This window comes from Pyxicephalus adspersus, chromosome 12 (genome assembly GCF_032062135.1).
Source record: "Pyxicephalus adspersus chromosome 12, UCB_Pads_2.0, whole genome shotgun sequence".
NCBI classification, from domain to species: Eukaryota; Metazoa; Chordata; class Amphibia; order Anura; family Pyxicephalidae; genus Pyxicephalus; species Pyxicephalus adspersus.
In genome coordinates, this window is record NC_092869.1 from 47964451 (window position 1) to 47982145 (window position 17695).

At 41.0% G+C, this 17695-nt stretch overlaps 1 protein-coding gene and 1 non-coding gene across 2 annotated transcripts in view; both read left to right on the forward strand.

The window, feature by feature from the left end:
- The first annotated feature begins 1068 nt into the window (after positions 1 to 1068).
- Positions 1069 to 17695, forward strand: part of DICER1 (dicer 1, ribonuclease III) — a 25358-nt gene continuing 8731 nt past the window's right edge. The window contains 17 exon segments of the mRNA XM_072428537.1: positions 1069 to 1196; positions 3253 to 3495; positions 3575 to 3729; positions 4487 to 4619; positions 5293 to 5380; positions 5382 to 5425; positions 5792 to 6005; positions 6911 to 7064; positions 7727 to 7909; positions 8117 to 8222; positions 8453 to 8628; positions 9124 to 9865; positions 10686 to 10841; positions 11758 to 12607; positions 13590 to 13858; positions 16788 to 16950; positions 17517 to 17592. Of these exon segments, the coding sequence (XP_072284638.1) occupies positions 1167 to 1196; positions 3253 to 3495; positions 3575 to 3729; positions 4487 to 4619; positions 5293 to 5380; positions 5382 to 5425; positions 5792 to 6005; positions 6911 to 7064; positions 7727 to 7909; positions 8117 to 8222; positions 8453 to 8628; positions 9124 to 9865; positions 10686 to 10841; positions 11758 to 12607; positions 13590 to 13858; positions 16788 to 16950; positions 17517 to 17592 (3782 nt within the window). The 5' untranslated portion in view covers positions 1069 to 1166.
- Positions 15504 to 15660, forward strand: LOC140342762 (small Cajal body-specific RNA 16). The gene has a single exon (XR_011923147.1).

Here is a 17695-nt window from a genome sequence, read left to right on the forward strand (position 1 = left end):
TCAGAAACAAATTTGTCTGCCTTTACAAGCCTAGATTTTTGCTTTCTAAAAATAAGTAATGCATCCCTGTGCTGTATGTAAGTTTGCAGGGAGCTGGCCTGTGCTTGTGACCCTTCAGGCTACCTGCTGTAAACCATAATAGTGCAGATACAAGACCTGTCACCCTGCTCAAGGTTTGTAAGAAACAGTCTGCAAAGATCTGTCTTTAGGCATTTGGACTTTCTCAGGGGTGGAAGTGGGTCAAAACCCAAACACACCTAGAAATGCACGAAAAAATAGGTTGATGCAGAGTTGGTTACTTTTCTCTGCATGCATAAGGTGATGGTGTCTCTTTAACTATCAAGACACGCAAGCTGACCCTTTGGATCACTACGATAGCCAAACTATCAAAATTCCAAATCCTATTTATGAAAAATGAGCATTCATATTCTATGTCTGTGTTTCTTGACCTTTTAACGTGTAGAATGCCCTTGAAAAAACTTTCAGGTCTTTAGGGAACCCCGGCTATAATTACTTTATCCTATAACTGGCAATACATTATCACGGTGATCAGTAGGAAGAATCCATGTTAAATGGGGAAAAAAAAACACCCTTACAGATGGTCAAAAATATAATTGCTGTCAATAGTAACAGATCTTAGAGGTGCACATTTCTCAAGGAACCCCAGCGTTCCAAATCAGTTTGCCTATACACTTTCCCTCTTTACTATGAAGCCACAAGGAGCAGAGGAAGAGGAGTCAAGCGACTCCTCCGATTTATTATGTAATTTAACTTTCAGGTCTGCACAGGTATATAGAAAATATATATAGGAAGCCACTAAACTTGCACTGAAAATTGCGGGTTCGAATGACTGCATATTTTAAACTTTGGCCCACCTAAATACTGAAAAATAAAGTACAAAAGTCATAATAATGCTGTTAACACAAGTGGAGTTTTACTTTAAAAGTACGTTGGTATGAAATCTGACCATGAAACCAAACTGTCATTGTACTGCCAGCGCTAATGTGTTTGTATGTATTGAATCACAGCCGTAATATGACCAATGGTTAACTTAACATTACAGGTTGATTAAGGAGGCCGGGAAACAGGACCCAGAACTGGCTTACATTAGCAGTAACTTCATAACTGGCCACGGCATCGGAAAGAATCAGCCACGTAACAAACAGATGGAAGTGGAGTTTAGAAAGCAAGAAGAGGTAATGGAAGTGACTCCATATTGGAAAACGAGCGCTTTCCTCTTGTTAATGGATTCACTTGCAAACCCTGTCCTCGGTCTGCTCTGTGTCAGCACTCTGGACTCCCTCCAGCAGAGGCCATAATTACCTGGCATTAGAGGCCCTCTGATATCGCTTGTTGCACTCTCGCAGGTTATGTCTGGATTACGCGGGCCTTATTGGTGCTGACAGTTAAATAACCTTATGTGTTGTGTTGAAGTATGTTCAGTTGAATATGCAATGGCGTTCTTCCTCCCAAATCTTGTTCTGCCACTCTACTTGCACATGCCTCACTAAGGGGATGGAAACTTTGTGTTTCTAATAATTTTATTGGTATGAGTGTAGTGTGTTGCTTATTTTGCTTTTGCTGCATTCAAGAATGGGCGATGGGAGGCAGCTAGAGGCCATCAACTGCGGCATCCTAGATCTTGCCATGGTTGGGCTGTTTTCAAAGGCAAAGCTTTGATATTTCTGGGATGTATTGGTATCGGATAAACCCCGCTTTGCCCAATTTTGCACTGCATAAACCTTGCACATATTTACATTTGCTTGCCCCTTTTGTCGACAATATTTGAAAGATTCTTTGTAAAACTTTTCTTTTGTCAGGTATGAAAGTGGCAAATGGCTTAACATGTTACTCTGATCCATTCATTTTATTCCCTTGCTCTGGAGCATACTGCAGACAATTTATTTTCCAAAACACTTTTAAGTGATGATAAAAAATTTAAAGTGATTTTACTGTACCAGTATTGCTCATTTGAATACTTTACATTCTACAAATGCTTTCAGCATTATTATTATGATGCTGATTCATATATTGGGAAAACTTGACTGTAATATTCTTCATATATTGATCATATTTTGCTGCTCAGCCGATTATGTCCAATCACCTACAAATACATTGTCCAACAGTCAATCACCATGACCTTCAACCTTGCCATCCTTTAGGAAGGAGGATAGCATGTAAGCATTGATGCGATCAGGAAGTACCTGTCTGTGATTTGACCTTGACAGGAACCTTTGAGAGGACTGCTGCAGCTGCCTTTCTATATACATGTAACTGTTGCCCCTTTTTACCCACGTAAAGTTTATTTCCTAAAAATATAGAACCAATGACCTCACTTCTGCTCCTGCAGGAGCTTTATGCTGATACCCACATGTACCATTGCTAGTTTCAACACAAGAATTATATATAGATGGCAAGTCATAAAACCAGTGCTATTCCTTGCTGTGTCCCCACTGAACCCTAAGAATCCTCTGGCCAGCAAAACATTAGTACAGTATGGTAATGATGTAGTGGTTGGAGGAACAGCCGTGATTTTTGGAATACATTCTGTTCCACAAACTCGGTTTCAGAAAGCTGTCACAGTTCTTTATAGTAGGGAATATAAAGATTTGTCCTGCCACTGGTTAGACAGGTATATTATAAACGTTTTCAACCAGCTAAGGTTTTTGGTTAATATGACGACAGGGTTGGTAATGACTGCATTACCAGCACTGACGTTTCCATGATTTGTTCCTCAAAGTTTCCAAGTAATCTGCCAACATGTTTTTGATTGTGGGGATAAAACACAAGGAAAGCATAGGAAATCTATATTGTTGGCATGATGAGAGAGTTAAACTCGGGGACCAGAGCATGCTTGCCTTACAGCAAATCCACCATGCATCAGAAATTGGACTGTAGTGCATATCTTCTTGGTCTTTTAGAATGATGTGTCCGAGACTGTTATACACTGCATTGTTCTTCCCGGCCCCTTTTAGGCAGATGTAAAAACCAGCACTTTTAGTAACCACCCGGCTGTTTTTGGGTGGTTATTGGAAAGTTGGGTCACAATAAAAGACCCTACCCGCCTACAGCTTCTTCCCACCCTGCCTAATTTTTGGGAAAATACTGCTGCGCTGTTCTGAAGCCCATACATAAAGTAATTACTGTTGCATCTCTAGAGGAGGTTTCAAGCTACATGGCTAAGCTTAGAACGGTTTCTATATCCTTGTGTGATTTGCGCTAAACAAAATCTTTTTTTTTTTTTTCGTTCAGGTGCTTAGAAAATTCAGAGCACATGAAACTAACTTACTGATCGCTACCAGCATAGTAGAGGAAGGTGTGGACATCCCAAAGTGCAACCTGGTGGTCCGCTTTGACCTGCCGACAGAGTACAGATCGTATGTCCAGTCCAAGGGTCGAGCAAGAGCCCCCATCTCAAATTATATCATGTTAGCTGACTCCGACAAGATAAAAATGTTTGAGGAAGATCTGAAGACCTATAAGGCCATTGAGAAGGTTGGTAGCACAGCCGTGTCACTCCTGATTACGTCATTCACCTGTAATTTCCTCATCCTCACATTGGTTTACCTTTCAGATATTGCGGAATAAATGCTCCAAGTCAATAGATTGCGGGGAGATGGAGTTAGAAGTCGTCGTAGATGATGATGAGATAATTCCTGCCTATGTGTTGCGGAAAGATGATGCAAGCCCAAGGGTAACCATTAACACTGCTATTGGCCATATCAACCGGTAAGTGTAAGATGAGCTTCTGACTGTAATGAGCATTGAGTCCTCTATAAATAAAAACAGCTGATATAAATGAATAAAAAGAATGATCTTTTTGGTAAAAAGTGTAATCTGTATCCTGAACTCTTGCTGCTGACACCCTAAAAAAGCTCTTCAATGTCTTGTTCCTGGAATTGACTTCTTTTAAAGAGACCCTGTCACCAAATTAACATTTTTATTTAACAATGTGTTTTTAAACCTGCAGCACCAGGGTTCAGGCTTGTCAGTGTCATCAATTTGACACACATCATGATTCTGAGTTGGTATTTGTTAATCAAAAGTACACAACTCGTGTGTACAAGCGATTGAGCAACTCAGCTAGGGAATTCCCTGTGTCCTGTGGTTTACTTTATTATAATGTTATAGGAAGGGCAGAATAATTGTACATGTGTGTCAGGTTTTCAGTCTTACATTTGAAAAGTGATCTGTTAGCAGATCTGCTCATTTTTACCAACTAGGCTTATGCCTAGGGCTGTGCAGAGAGCAGCTCCTGATCAGATTCTGCGACTATACACAGAGAAAGCGGATGATAATCTTTGTATTGGCAACACATAATACCAATTGCTGCTCGATGACATGCATTTTAATTTCTTTGGAAAATACAAAGGTGTGAATCCAGTCCTAAATCTCAAACTTTAGATAAAAGCAAGACTTCATCGCTTCTCGCTTTCTGTATTCTATTTCATGGTGACTTTTTTTTTTTTTTCCCTCATACTTACAGCTACTGTGCCCGTTTACCCAGTGACCCCTTCACTCATCTCGCTCCAAAGTGTAAAACTCGAGAAAATGGTGATGGCTTCTATCAAGCTACTCTTTATCTGCCGATAAACTCCCCTTTAAGAGCCCCCATTGTTGTAAGTACCTGGTAAGAATTTGCTATTGAACGCATTGATACAGTTTGCGAGTGAAATTATTCTTCAGGTCACCTTTCCTCGTCAGTGGGGGTGATACACTTACGTTCCCCACTCCAGAAGTCTTCACTCTGTGGTCTTGCCCTTTGTTTATATAACAGTCCCAACCGCACATGTCCACCACTAGCCCTCTTCTTTTTTTGGCCTTCTTGATAGCTGGGGTCACCGTAAGTTTGACCTTAAAGCACGCTGTGCAGAAGGGGCCTGAACTTTCTTTGTGTAAAGACTTCCCAAGACATTAATGGAGTTCCCAATGCTCACATTTGTGTGTGTGCTTGCACATGCTTGGGAGCTGTGTTCTTTGTATAGGCTACACAATATTGTGTAAATAAGATCCCTATGATTCTGGGAGCTTACTGCAACACTCTATAGCATGTAGTGCTGCTCAGTGTTTGTGTACTGCTCAAAATGAATAGTACAGCATCGTATGAATGTGAGATGAGCCTTGTACTACTGCACTTAATGCACTTTCGGGCCTGGCATCTGTGATCATTCCTGTGTAATTTATTGCCTAAAATCCTATTTTAATTGGCCAAGGGGAAATTTTTTTTTCTTTCCCCTCTTTCTCTTTTTCAAGTCATGGTCTCTGGTCTCACCTATTGTGTCATTGTTCCAGGGTCCTTACATGAACTGTGCAAGGCTTGCAGAGCGAGCAGTGGCTCTGATATGCTGTAAAAAGCTGCATGAAATTGGTAAGAAATTTATTTATTTTTTGCTTTGGCATCCTGACTGCGAAACCCATACCTCAGGTAAACAATTACTGTAGCACCCAACACATTCCAAGTTTTTTTTTTTTTTTTTTTTTTTTTTAGTTTAGGTCAGCGTCGGGAATACAAGCATTGTACAGTGCTGTTATAACATAATATACATCCCCCTCGCTTAGCTCTTCTGGGCAGGGTCCTCTCTTCCTGTGCCACTGTCCTTTGCAACCCCTATTTATTGTACAGTGGTGCATTATATGTTGACGCTATATAAATACTGTTAACAACAGTAAGTTTGGGCCATGTAAAGCAGGAGCTGTTTTGAAGCAGCTGAACACACGGATCTGTCAAAGTAATTTTGCTTGGTGGTAATAAAGCAGTTGATTTTAAAGCACAGTTTGATGTGTCTTGTAGATCCCCCACTTCCCTGTCTACACGCGATCCGGGGAGGTGACCATATCACTTGAGCTGAAGAAGTCCGGCTTTACTCTGACCTTACAGCAGCTGGAGCTGATCACCCGGCTTCATCAATACTTCTTCTCACACATCCTTCGCCTGGAGAAACCTGCACTAGAATTCAAACCCATGGTGGCCGATTGCGCTTACTGCGTTCTACCTCTCAATGTTGGTGAGTGGCTTCCTGTGACTGTTCTGTCATCATAGTTCTTTCGGATATATTGGGGGGGGGGGGGAAAAAAAAAAAAAAAAAATACACGCATACAAAAAAAGCTATTTTATATTTCATTAGAGTTGATCAACCCGCCTTGCAATTATCGGCCCTCTACATGGCAGGCATAATCCGCAGGATGGGAGTCCCCATGTTAGATATAGATATAGATATAGATATAGATATATTTTTTAAGGGTGTTGTGCTTAAAAAGAACCTAAACAAATAGAACCCTTTACATAAAAGGGTTGTCTGAGTTAGGGTACGCTTTAAGCTGCACCTTGATATGATAGAAATTAGATCAGGAAGCCCAATGGCCGACTAGAGTAATGCAATATAGCAGGGTGACAATGCGGTGGTTTGGTGTTGTCAGTCTCCAACAGTGCAGTAATTGGCAGCATCTCCAGTTAAGCAACTTTGCAACTGATTCATAAAAAATCCCTGATACAACCTTATACAGGAAGACGCTATACTGGGAAAAACATTTAGGCTTTAGGCTGCAGCTAACCTTCTCCCCATTACTGATTTTACCATGCTTTGTTCTGCACTGTCCCTGTGTGAAGGTTGCTTTTGGTTACTTATGTCAAAGACTCCAACAAGGAGGATAATGAGCTGCACTGTAGTTTGAATTGCATAAATTCACTTCATATCTCCTGAGACTGGCAGAAGCAGTGGTGCTTTAAATGATCTCACACTTCAGATATACAGCTATGAGGCCACAGAACACAGTACACTCAAAGTGCACGAATGCCAGACAAAAGGTAGATTTCTTTCTTTAGGATACTGATTAGGTACAGTAAACTCTCCTGCAGATCTTCAACTTTTGAGTACAAGTCCACCATCTAAATTGATTTGTTTCCTCACAGTTAATGACTCTGGCACTTTGGACATAGACTTTAAGTTTGTGGAAGATATTGAAAAATCGGAAGCACGTACTGGAATTCCAAGTACACAGTATACACCAGAAAACCCTTTTATCTTCAGGTTAGAAGACTACCAAGATGCAGTTATCATTCCAAGGTGAGAGCCTAAGGGGGAGGAAATTCTGATCATCAATCATACCAGGCAGTGCAATATGGGTACACCAAGTGGAGGAGTAACCATGGGTGTAGATGGTGTGTGCACTCAGAAGTTACAATTACCTACTGATTCTGTTAATTTTCTGGTTGGTAACTGATTCCACAGAAGTCACAAAACACCCCCAAGCTTATAATATGATCTATTACAATTGGTTGGCTGCTAACTTCCAATCTGATTTCTGATCCAATAAAACAATGGGATCTGAAGGTATGTATCTGCCTGTGTACACTAAATAATAGTTTCCTGGTTGCTGTGTGTTGAGCCACATCTCTACATAGTATGCCAAAGTTGTTGCCTTGCCTTGGGCTCTGTTCTGCATTTATTTGCCCCTGGTCAAGCATTTATACCCTTTAGTGATGCCCCAGTTTTTTTGTACCCTTATTGGAACAATGTCTTATGAATATTGAGGTAAGTAGTTATAATGGTGCCTCTCATTTTCTTGGGCCGTTACATGGGTCAGTTTACAGCCTGGAATAATAAATAATTATATTTTTTTTTGTATATAGATAGTGGAGGTAATAGGTAAAAGGGTGTGAATCTAGGTCTGAGAAGTTTTTTTTTTTAACTTCACCACCCCCCCCCCCCCTTTTTTTTTTCCTCAGATATCGCAATTTTGATCAGCCTCATCGGTTCTATGTTGCTGACGTCTACACTGATCTAACTCCACTTAGTAAATTCCCTTCTCCAGAATATGAAACTTTTGCTGAATATTATAAAACAAAATACAACCTCGACCTGACAAACCTCAACCAGCCCCTTTTGGATGTAGACCACACGTCCTCCAGGTAAATAAGCAATTCATTTCCACTGAAGGTTTTTTTTTTTTTTTGGTACCTGTAGACTTTAAGAGCAGATTTTATTAGAAGAGTCAAGTCTGCTGTTTGCAGGTACTCTACTGAGTAGGCTGAAAGAGCACCAGTTTAAGGCAAAGCCTCTGTTATATCCTAAATATCTGTCTATAAATAAACGCATTTTATACTTTTCTCCTGTAGACTAAACCTGCTGACTCCACGCCACCTGAACCAGAAGGGGAAAGCTCTTCCCTTAAGTAGCGCAGAGAAGAGGAAAGCCAAGTGGGAAAGTTTACAGAACAAGCAGGTACTACATAAATGCTTCTTTTAACTGATTATATTTAGGGATATAGGAAAGTCAGACTTAAAGCAGAGCAATTCTGTCACTGAAAAAAGGATCCGGGTTATAAAGATGCTTTCTTTATAACTTTAATTGACATTAGCAAAAGTTATTTTCTGTTTGTTTGGCTGACCTTGCAATAAAGTGAAACATTCAGTGATGACATGTTTCAGCTGACACAGTTCTATATATTTCAGATTCTTGTTCCAGAGCTCTGCGCAATACATCCCATCCCAGCATCTTTGTGGAGGAAGGCCGTCTGCCTGCCCAGCATTCTCTATCGCATGCATTGCCTTCTGACAGCAGAGGAACTTCGGGCTCAGACAGCCATTGACGCTGGTGTTGGCGTGAAGTGCCTGCCTGAGGATTTCCGGTAAGTGACTCCTTGTAAAATTTTAAAATCTCTTCTGTCTTAACAAATAAAACCTGTGACTGAATGTGAAAACATAAAGTAAAAACAGCAGGATTGCAAAACTGAAGACCTTTCTTTTGTTGAAAGATTGTCATGGCCATATTTTTAGAATGGGGATCAGAATAATGCCTATTTCATAGTTTGCAAGGAATTGGTCACCTCTTTTGAAGGTGAAAGAGCACCATAGACCATGGTGGACGTTCCATTTTCCATTAATGTCGTTTAGTGGGCACAGCAGGCTACTGGGTATTAGCCCTGCACCTTGCAGTAAAGACAGATTCAGAACCATATTTTCTGTTCTTCTGACTGAACCCATCTGCACAGGAAATTAAAGATTCTTTTTAGTATAATGCCTTAGAAGGAAGAACTCGTAGGTATATTAGCTATGGTCTACTGTACTTTGATGTATTGGTCCTTCTAACATTACACATTGAGTTGACCCACTGTATGTTCTAGGTATCCCAACTTGGATTTTGGATGGAAAAGGTCCATTGACAGCAAAACTTTCATCTCAAATCTAAATTCTGACCCCGGGAATAACTGTAAGCCCAGTATCTCAAGTGTCCCTGATCATGCTGCTAAGCCAGAGGCCCCGATAGAAATTAATGACCAAATGTCTGTGAACCACATTGAGCAGAAGAGTCAAAAATCTCCCAGCAACTTCCGGACGGTGCCTGCATCAGGTGACCACGCAATGGTTAATGGCGTGTCCTGCAACGGTCTCGCCAATGGAGAGTGTGATGTTTGCCCAGGGAGCCAGCTGGATAGCTGCAGGCAGGAAACGCCTGCTCAGTCCTCTACCTCATTCCCTGTTGAAAACTCAATTAGTGACAACCATCCCATCGCCAACAACGAATGTACTGTGAGTGATAAGTGTAACGACATGAATGCTATTAAACCTACCTCAGATGGGTGTCCTGGCTCATCGGCAACTACGTTATACCCAGAAGCTCCTCCTGTCATGAACAGAGTAAAGTGTGAAAATGGGACTTCCGAAGGGTACTCCTCAAGAACCCTCGGGCCAAACCCCGGTCTTATTCTGCAAGCTTTGACTTTGTCTAATGCCAGCGATGGGTTCAACCTGGAACGTCTTGAAATGCTTGGGGATTCTTTCCTTAAACATGCCATCACCACCTACCTTTTCTGTACCTACCCAGATGCTCATGAGGGAAGGCTTTCTTACATGAGAAGCAAAAAGGTTGGTAGCAGGCAACTGAGGCTTATAGAGGAGAGTTTAACTTTAACCAACCACCACACCTCCCAGCCCACACCATATATTTTAAAGTTTTTGTTACCCTATTGCAGAGAGATTGCAAACATCCTTATTTTACAGCTATAAAGATGTGATTTTGAGATTAGTGTAATATTTCAGACAAATTATTTACAGAAGTGTAAATGGTATAGAATATACAAAGAAAGCCCTTTGTTCCATCCCATTTTTCTCTTAGCAGACCCTGTTCCCTTCTCCATGGATCACAGTACATTAGTGTGGTGGTCAGTGGGAAGAATTCCTCATATATTGCTTGCCATTGGGAAGGATGTCACCCTTACAGATGCCAAAAAAGCCAAAAACTCATTGGTGCCACTTGCACTGACCAGAGAGGTGTAAACTGCTCATTGACCAAGGAAGCCCCAACAACCTCTGGAGGAATCCTGGTTGGGAAACACTAGCTTAAGTCAACTGCTGGATACCTTGCATTACGACAGACCCATATTGGGATGGTATAGCATTAAATATTTGCAGAGAATAAAAAAAAAAAGAACCCAAACTAGCCATTAAAAAGTATTTGATCTGCTCTTGGTATCCTTTAAAGCTTCCTTAGGTGAAAGTTAAAGGTTTATGGCCCTTTTAGATAGTTAAATGCCATAAAAAGTTTTCTTTGTCACTCTGGCTTTAGTTTTTTTTCTTTTACATAAAATATTTATATTTAGATGTGATGGTAAGACTTCTGATGAAAATCCTTAGTGGTTTGTGTTCTGGTAGCAGTGTATATTCCAATAACTTCATCTGATTGCAGGTCAGTAACTGTAACCTTTACCGTCTTGGTAAGAAGAAAGGCTCGCCAAGCCGTATGGTCGTCTCAATATTTGATCCGCCTGTGAACTGGCTTCCCCCAGGATATATTGTAAACCAAGATAAGAGCTTTTCAGATAAATGGGAGAGCAATGAATCGGTGAGTGACCTGTTATCTGATTCTCTCCTGCAGGTGCTGTAAAGTAAAGAAATTTACAAGTATTACTGCTAAACAGGCACCAAACTTGCATACACACAGTAAATTTCTGTTGCTGTAAATGATTTATGGTCGCTTCCAATGACAGATAAATGAAAGAGAGCTGTACACACAGCACTGTTCTGTTCTGTAGAGAGGCAAAGGGGGGAAAGGATGAGCAAGGGGCGCCCCGCTGTTCTCTCCTCCCTTGGCTTCTATATTATTAATCAATTCTGATCATTGTCCATGAATCTATCCTGGTGGATCCTTGGACATGGAAAAACTACTGTACACATGTCACATTCTGCCCCAAGATGGGCACGACCCTTCGCCTCGGGAGATAATTTTCTGACGTGTACATAGCCTTAGTTTGTGCGTCTCTCCATCCAACCTAGTCTAGCTGTAGCTGGTGTGGATTAACTATCCTCTGCCATCTTGCAGTTTCAGGTCCTTGAAATTCACAGCCTAATACTAATATTTTGTATTATCCAACCAATACTACTTTTCATGTTGTTGCAAAGATGCATAAGGTCAGCTGTTCCTAAAAGTGGAACTGAAGTTTCTCTCAAAAATTCTGTCAGGCCGGTCATTGTTGCATAACGAGACAGGCGATGTCTCTTCTGCAATAATCCCTTTACCTGCCAGAGCAATCAAATGTGCTATAGCAGCCTCAACTTTGATTGCTAGGAGACCCAGAAATCTCGGCTTCCCCTGCGCGGGACTTGCTTTTTAGTATCAGGGTTTAGTTCCAGTTATTCAGACTTTAACACCATTAAACTTTCCTTTGTGGAAAAGCTTGTTTATCTATCATTTGGAATGTCACTTATTTTTGTGCCTTAGTGTGGGTAAAGTCTTACTAAGTATTCATTATTACACTCAGGCCAGCGAAGGGGTGACGGCCAACGGCAAAACTGATGAAGACTTCGATGATGATGAGGATGAAGACCTGATGTGGCATAACCCCAAAGGGGAAGCAGATTTCGAAGATGATTTTCTGGAATATGATCAAGAACATATCAAGTTTATCGACAGCATGTTGATGGGATCTGGTGCATTTGTGAAGAAGATTCCCCTTACTACATTTTCTACTCCTGACCCGAATTATGAGTGGAGGGCTCCGAAAAAAACACCCATGGATAATGTCCCGTTCTCGTCGGACGCTGATGACTTTGATTACAGTTCCTGGGATGCCATGTGTTATCTGGACCCCAGCAAGGCCGTAGAGGAAGACGACTTTGTGGTGGGCTTCTGGAACCCATCTGAAGAAAACTGTGGAGCAGATGCAGGAAAACAGGCAATTTGCTACGACCTCCATACTGAGCAGTGCATTGCTGACAAGAGTATTGCTGATTGTGTTGAAGCCCTTTTGGGCTGCTACTTAACCAGTTGCGGTGAACGAGCCGCTCAACTCTTTCTCTGCTCCCTGGGCCTTCAGGTTCTTCCTGTGATAAAGTCAGAGAATGGTTTCACTGGCAGCAAGAGAGCCCTTCTGTGCAATAAGATTGATGACTGTAAGTCCAGTTCTGAGCTTTCTTGCAGAGGAGTGGAATATGGTTATTTGAAAATCCCTCCCCGATGTATGTTCGACCACCCAGATGCAGAGAAGACCCTAGATCACCTGATATCTGGGTTTGAAAACTTTGAAAGGAAGATCAACTACCAGTTTAAAAACAAGGCTTACCTCTTACAGGCCTTTACTCATGCCTCCTACCACTACAATACCATAACTGGTAAGTGACAGTGGTCATATGAGCAGACATTGGGGTTTAAGGGTCCATGTGTTCTGAACATCTTAGTTCACCATCATCATGATAAAGCACTCTAGGGAAAATCCAATGGTAGGGAAAGAATTCAATGGTTAATGGTATAAATGTAAAAAACACTAATTTGCTAGATTTAGGGATACGTTATTTTCCACTCTTTGGAAAAATTTGGGCCAGCATTAGTCCCGTGGCTTGCTTTAGACCTGAATATTCAAAATAAAGCACAAAGATTATAGACATGTGACACCTATGTTGTGGTACATTTTGTGGCTTTTACAGTGTCAACTCTGAGCATTTGTTATTTTGGGTGTTATTATTTTGACAAAGACCTGGCTTCTGTTCTGTATTCCTACTGATCCACGAGTTGTTTAGTAGGGGTGAGGTCAGGGATTTTTGCATGCCAATCCAATTCCTAAACTTATGAAACCATGTGTATGTAGGGAGCTGGCTTTTTGTACACAGGAGCATGACGGAGTTATGCCAGAACTGCAAATTACCTTCCCCAAACTGTGACCTCAATGGCAAAAAAGCACAATTAATGTATTTTTGCTTGATGTGGTAATAACATTACGGTAAACTCCTGGACGCTTTTTGCTGCCATTTATCAAGTGTCCTGGTCAGGTACCACAAATTTTCACAATACAGTTCACATTACAATGCTAAACAGTTTCACCTGATTTTCCAACTTGTAAGGGTTGTTGGAAGCAATGGTGGAAATGGGTTGTAACACCGTAAAATTCACAGTCCTGTGGAATGGTGGAGACACTAATTACTGCACTGAAACTTCATCAGTGCCCACTCTAAACTTAAAATAGCGACTTTTGAATTGGAATGGCTCCTTTTTAATATTTTATTTGGAATAGTTCTGTCAACGTCCTTTTTGTTTTGGCTTGATTTAGACTTGGAGGAGAAAGCATTTTACTTAGTTTCTCTTTTCCCTTCTTTCAAGACTGCTATCAGCGTTTGGAATTTCTCGGAGATGCAATTTTGGACTACCTCATTACCAAGCACCTTTACGAAGACCCTCGGCAGCATTCCCCCGGAGTTTTGACCGACCTGCGTTCCGCTCTCGTCAATAACACCATATTCGCCTCCTTGGCTGTGAAATACGACTACCACAAGTACTTTAAGGCTGTCTCGCCTGAACTCTTTAACGTCATTGATGACTTTGTGCAGTTTCAGCTGGAAAAGAACGAAATGCAAGGGATGGACTCGGAGGTGGGTTTTTGTGTCTTTGCTCTTTTTCCATCATGTATATTTTTGAAACAAATCATAATTCATGTAAAATTCTCATAAATTTACACTTTTGGCTAGCAGTTTTTTGGGTGCTCGGGTATGGTTTTGAATAGCAGGGTAGTTTGCAATATGTGCACTGAATCTTTTAGCAGAGAAACCTCTTTCCAATATTAACTGAGACATCTGGTCTAGATAAGTCAATGCTGGGTTGAAAAGATATGAAATATCTGTAAACCTGTTTAATGGCTTTGTGTCACTTCCCAGGCCTCCCATCCTTTTGACTGGATAGTATCCCACTAATAAAACCATCATCCCTTTGCCTAAAACATTAGCTTGGTGATGCAGTGCAGAGGTTGGTTGACTCGGAGTTCCTCCTTTTAGGGGATTGGACAACATGAGCCTTGAGGGTCAGCCCTGGATAAATCCTCCTGCTTACCTGTATGCCTCAGCTTTTCTAGGCTCCTAGGAGATTTGATTTCTCTTTGCAAAAGTTTTGGATTTGTTGCTGTTAATGCTGCCTTTTGACTTAACAAAGTGTCTGCAATTGTTGCCCAAGTCACACTCGGGCTGTACCGGGATGAACATTCAGGGAAAAGACCTGGAAATGCTCTCCATTTCTAGTTAGTTGCAGAGCTCTTTTGAGGTCGTGTCATTGACCCTGCTCATACCCTGCACTGATCACCCCAGAATTTTTTTTAAGCTGGGTGGGTAGAAATTGTAGGCTGCTGGTGGCCCCTGTATTGTGTCCCAACATTTAACCACAGCTGGGGGTGGTTACTAAAAAGTGCTCGGTGGTGCCTCCAACTAAAACGGGCTGGGAAAACGCTGACAGCCCGGCCGGGTCTTATGGGTTGTTTGGTTAAACTTCTACGTTCAGGGCCACTCAGAAAATCAACTAGTATTAGGGATCATGCTGGGGCGGATATGTTGCGCGTCTCGTTGTAGTAGTCTGGTCATTAAACCCTTAGATGTGTTGAACGATCGCCATGACCACCTACGTCTACGGGAGTATAGAGCTACAATTTCCCTGGACAAGGCTTAAAGCATCTCCCTTTAGAAGTGATGGTTAGCAGGTGATGGTTATTTCTCTGATTTGGTGTGGAGGGAACAGCTGAGCCTCCTTGTGTTGAGATCAGGGCCCATGTGTATCTGTCTGGTATTTTTTTTTTTTTCAGGATCTAAATTAAAAAATAAGGCTGATTTTTATTATTGCGACGTTTCTCAAAATATTGCTAGTTTCAGATGATAATTTAGTGGAGTGTGGTGAAAGCTGAGCATAAACCTGTTTCAGCTCATTAACAGATTCTCCTATAAATTCTTCCTTGATGAGTTTGCCATCTTGGAAGCTATATTTGACTTCGTGGAACCTGGTTGTTGGGAATTAAAGTGTCTGCCCATGCTAGAACTTCCTGCTGTCATCTTTTTCAAGATCCTTAGGTCTCCCAGAGCTAAGAAAGTACTCTTTTAGCTCCAAGCTAAGGTCCAGCCTGTTGGAGGATCCAAAACTTAGTTCCATCAATGAACATAAAGTCTTTTTTGCTTCTTACTCAGTCCTAATATGCTATGTAAACTAATATAAAACAGATCTAGGTATTTATACAATGTATTTATTTCCTGGAATATTGTTGTGGTCGTGGTTTCAGCTACAGATTGTCGTATCTGCCAGCCTTCCCGTGACCAAGAGTAATACCCCAGGTGCCGTCCTCCTGGCTGAGGAACCCTGGGCAGTAACAGGTGTGGGCATTTCCCAGATTCAATGTCCATGTATGATACTGCACACAATTCTACATAGACGGAGATGAAAATATTTCCAATCTTCTACAATGTAAAATCTTTGGTTCACATTTGTAGTAAAGTAAATTTCTGCAATGCAGAGAAATGCCGCTTCATCAGCCAAACTTTATCTTCTAAAGTCCTATTGGCTGATATCATTGTTTGGTTTGCTGCCCTTATAGACTACAGAACTCTGTCCTCACCTTCTGACATTGATTGATCTGTCAGCAGGCTCTTGCAAAACAAGCCAAGCATTGTTGTGTTGGTGGAAAAGGCTTTCAGAAATACTTGACAGAGAAGGGGCTCTTGGGAGTTGTAGTTCTGAGGGCGTGCCTACATAAAAAAATGGCAAGAGGCAGCCTGCAAAATGTTCCTCAGAGCATCTGACCCTGCCAGAACTTTACAAGCCTAATGGTGTCCCTGGTAATGATATGGAGGGGATAAGGTAATGGTAAGGATATATTTGGGTCACATCCATATTAATAATTTGATACTCAGAGGATCATTACAACTCTGGAACGCAAACCTAAATTTTTTAATTTGTATCAGAAGATAAGAAAGCCGAAGTCTAGTCTATTTTGCCTTTCACCCCTTCTCATATTGCTAACAATTTTTTAATTTAGGTTTTCATTATTCTTTTATGATGACCTCACAGGATCTATACTGTGGCTCTGTGCTTCTATATGCATTGCAGGCGGGTAATGGTTGGTGGAAAGGGCCCGTGGGTTGCTGTACATAGGTATACAAGTATTCATCTTCATACCCTTTAGCCCTGATCCATGCAGTAGGCTGGCTGTAGAAATATCAAAGTGCCCTGATTGATGGATTTCAGCTTGGAGGAGTTGTGTTTGCATTTGGCTGCAGAGCGCTCTAGGTAAGGTTATGTTCTTTCCATGGTTGAAAGAACTGATATTTAATAAATGAAAGGGACAGTCAGGCCCGGGAGAAAAAAAGCTAGATAATGTTGGTTGTCCTCCAGGAGCATTAGAAGCTGCAGAAACTTTCACTGTGCAGTGGAATTGGAATAGGTAATGTCAATACAAATGAGGATCCGGTACATAACTGTGCAAGACTAAAAGGAAGGCTGGAGGGCAGGTTTTTGTGCAAACAGCCATTATATTTTATGTTTAATTTTCAGCTAAGAAGATCAGAGGAAGATGAAGAGAAGGAAGAAGACATAGAAGTCCCTAAGGCGATGGGTGACATATTTGAGTCACTTGCCGGCGCCATCTATATGGACAGCGGCATGTCCTTGGAAATGGTCTGGCAGGTCTATTACCCGATGATGAGACCATTGATAGGTATGTGTGCCGAAGTCAGCCAAATAAAACCAGACATTACTAGAAGTAAAATGTTTCTTTTGTTATAAATGAGATATTTAGATCCCGATGTATAACAATGTAATTAACAATTGGAGAATTAAATATATTTTAATGATCAGTTTTTCTATTTCTAATGCCCAGAATAATTTTTAATCTGCTTTAAAAATGTGGTAATCACATTTTGGTCCCCCCAAAAAATGTTACATCTCTAACTGTATCATTATAAAATATGTACCAGCTCCAGGGTAAAAATCACCTTCTAATTTTGCAGTTTTTAGCTTCTGGCCATTGTAAGGGTAATAACCCCTCTTCCATGTCCACCTTTCAAAAAAACAAAATGTACACAAATTCAGGAATTTAAGCACTGACTAAGAGTACCCTAGACAGAGACCCTAAGATTGGTCTTAAACTTTCAGTAAAGATTATTATTATTTTTATTAATTTCTGTAGCGCCAACATATTATGGAGCGTTGTACATTAAATAGATCAATCAAAATTCTTGATATATAATTTGCAAAATAGTAACAATGTTATTTCCATTACAGAGAAATTTTCTGCCAATGTTCCTCGTTCCCCAGTCAGAGAATTGTTGGAGATGGAGCCGGAGACTGCCAAGTTCAGGTGGGTTTGTTTGTGTTTGTTGTCTAATATATAGACAGGTTCTCTTCCCGATAATATTGGGCATGAAAAAATTACATTTCTGCAATGCTTAGAAATGCCACTT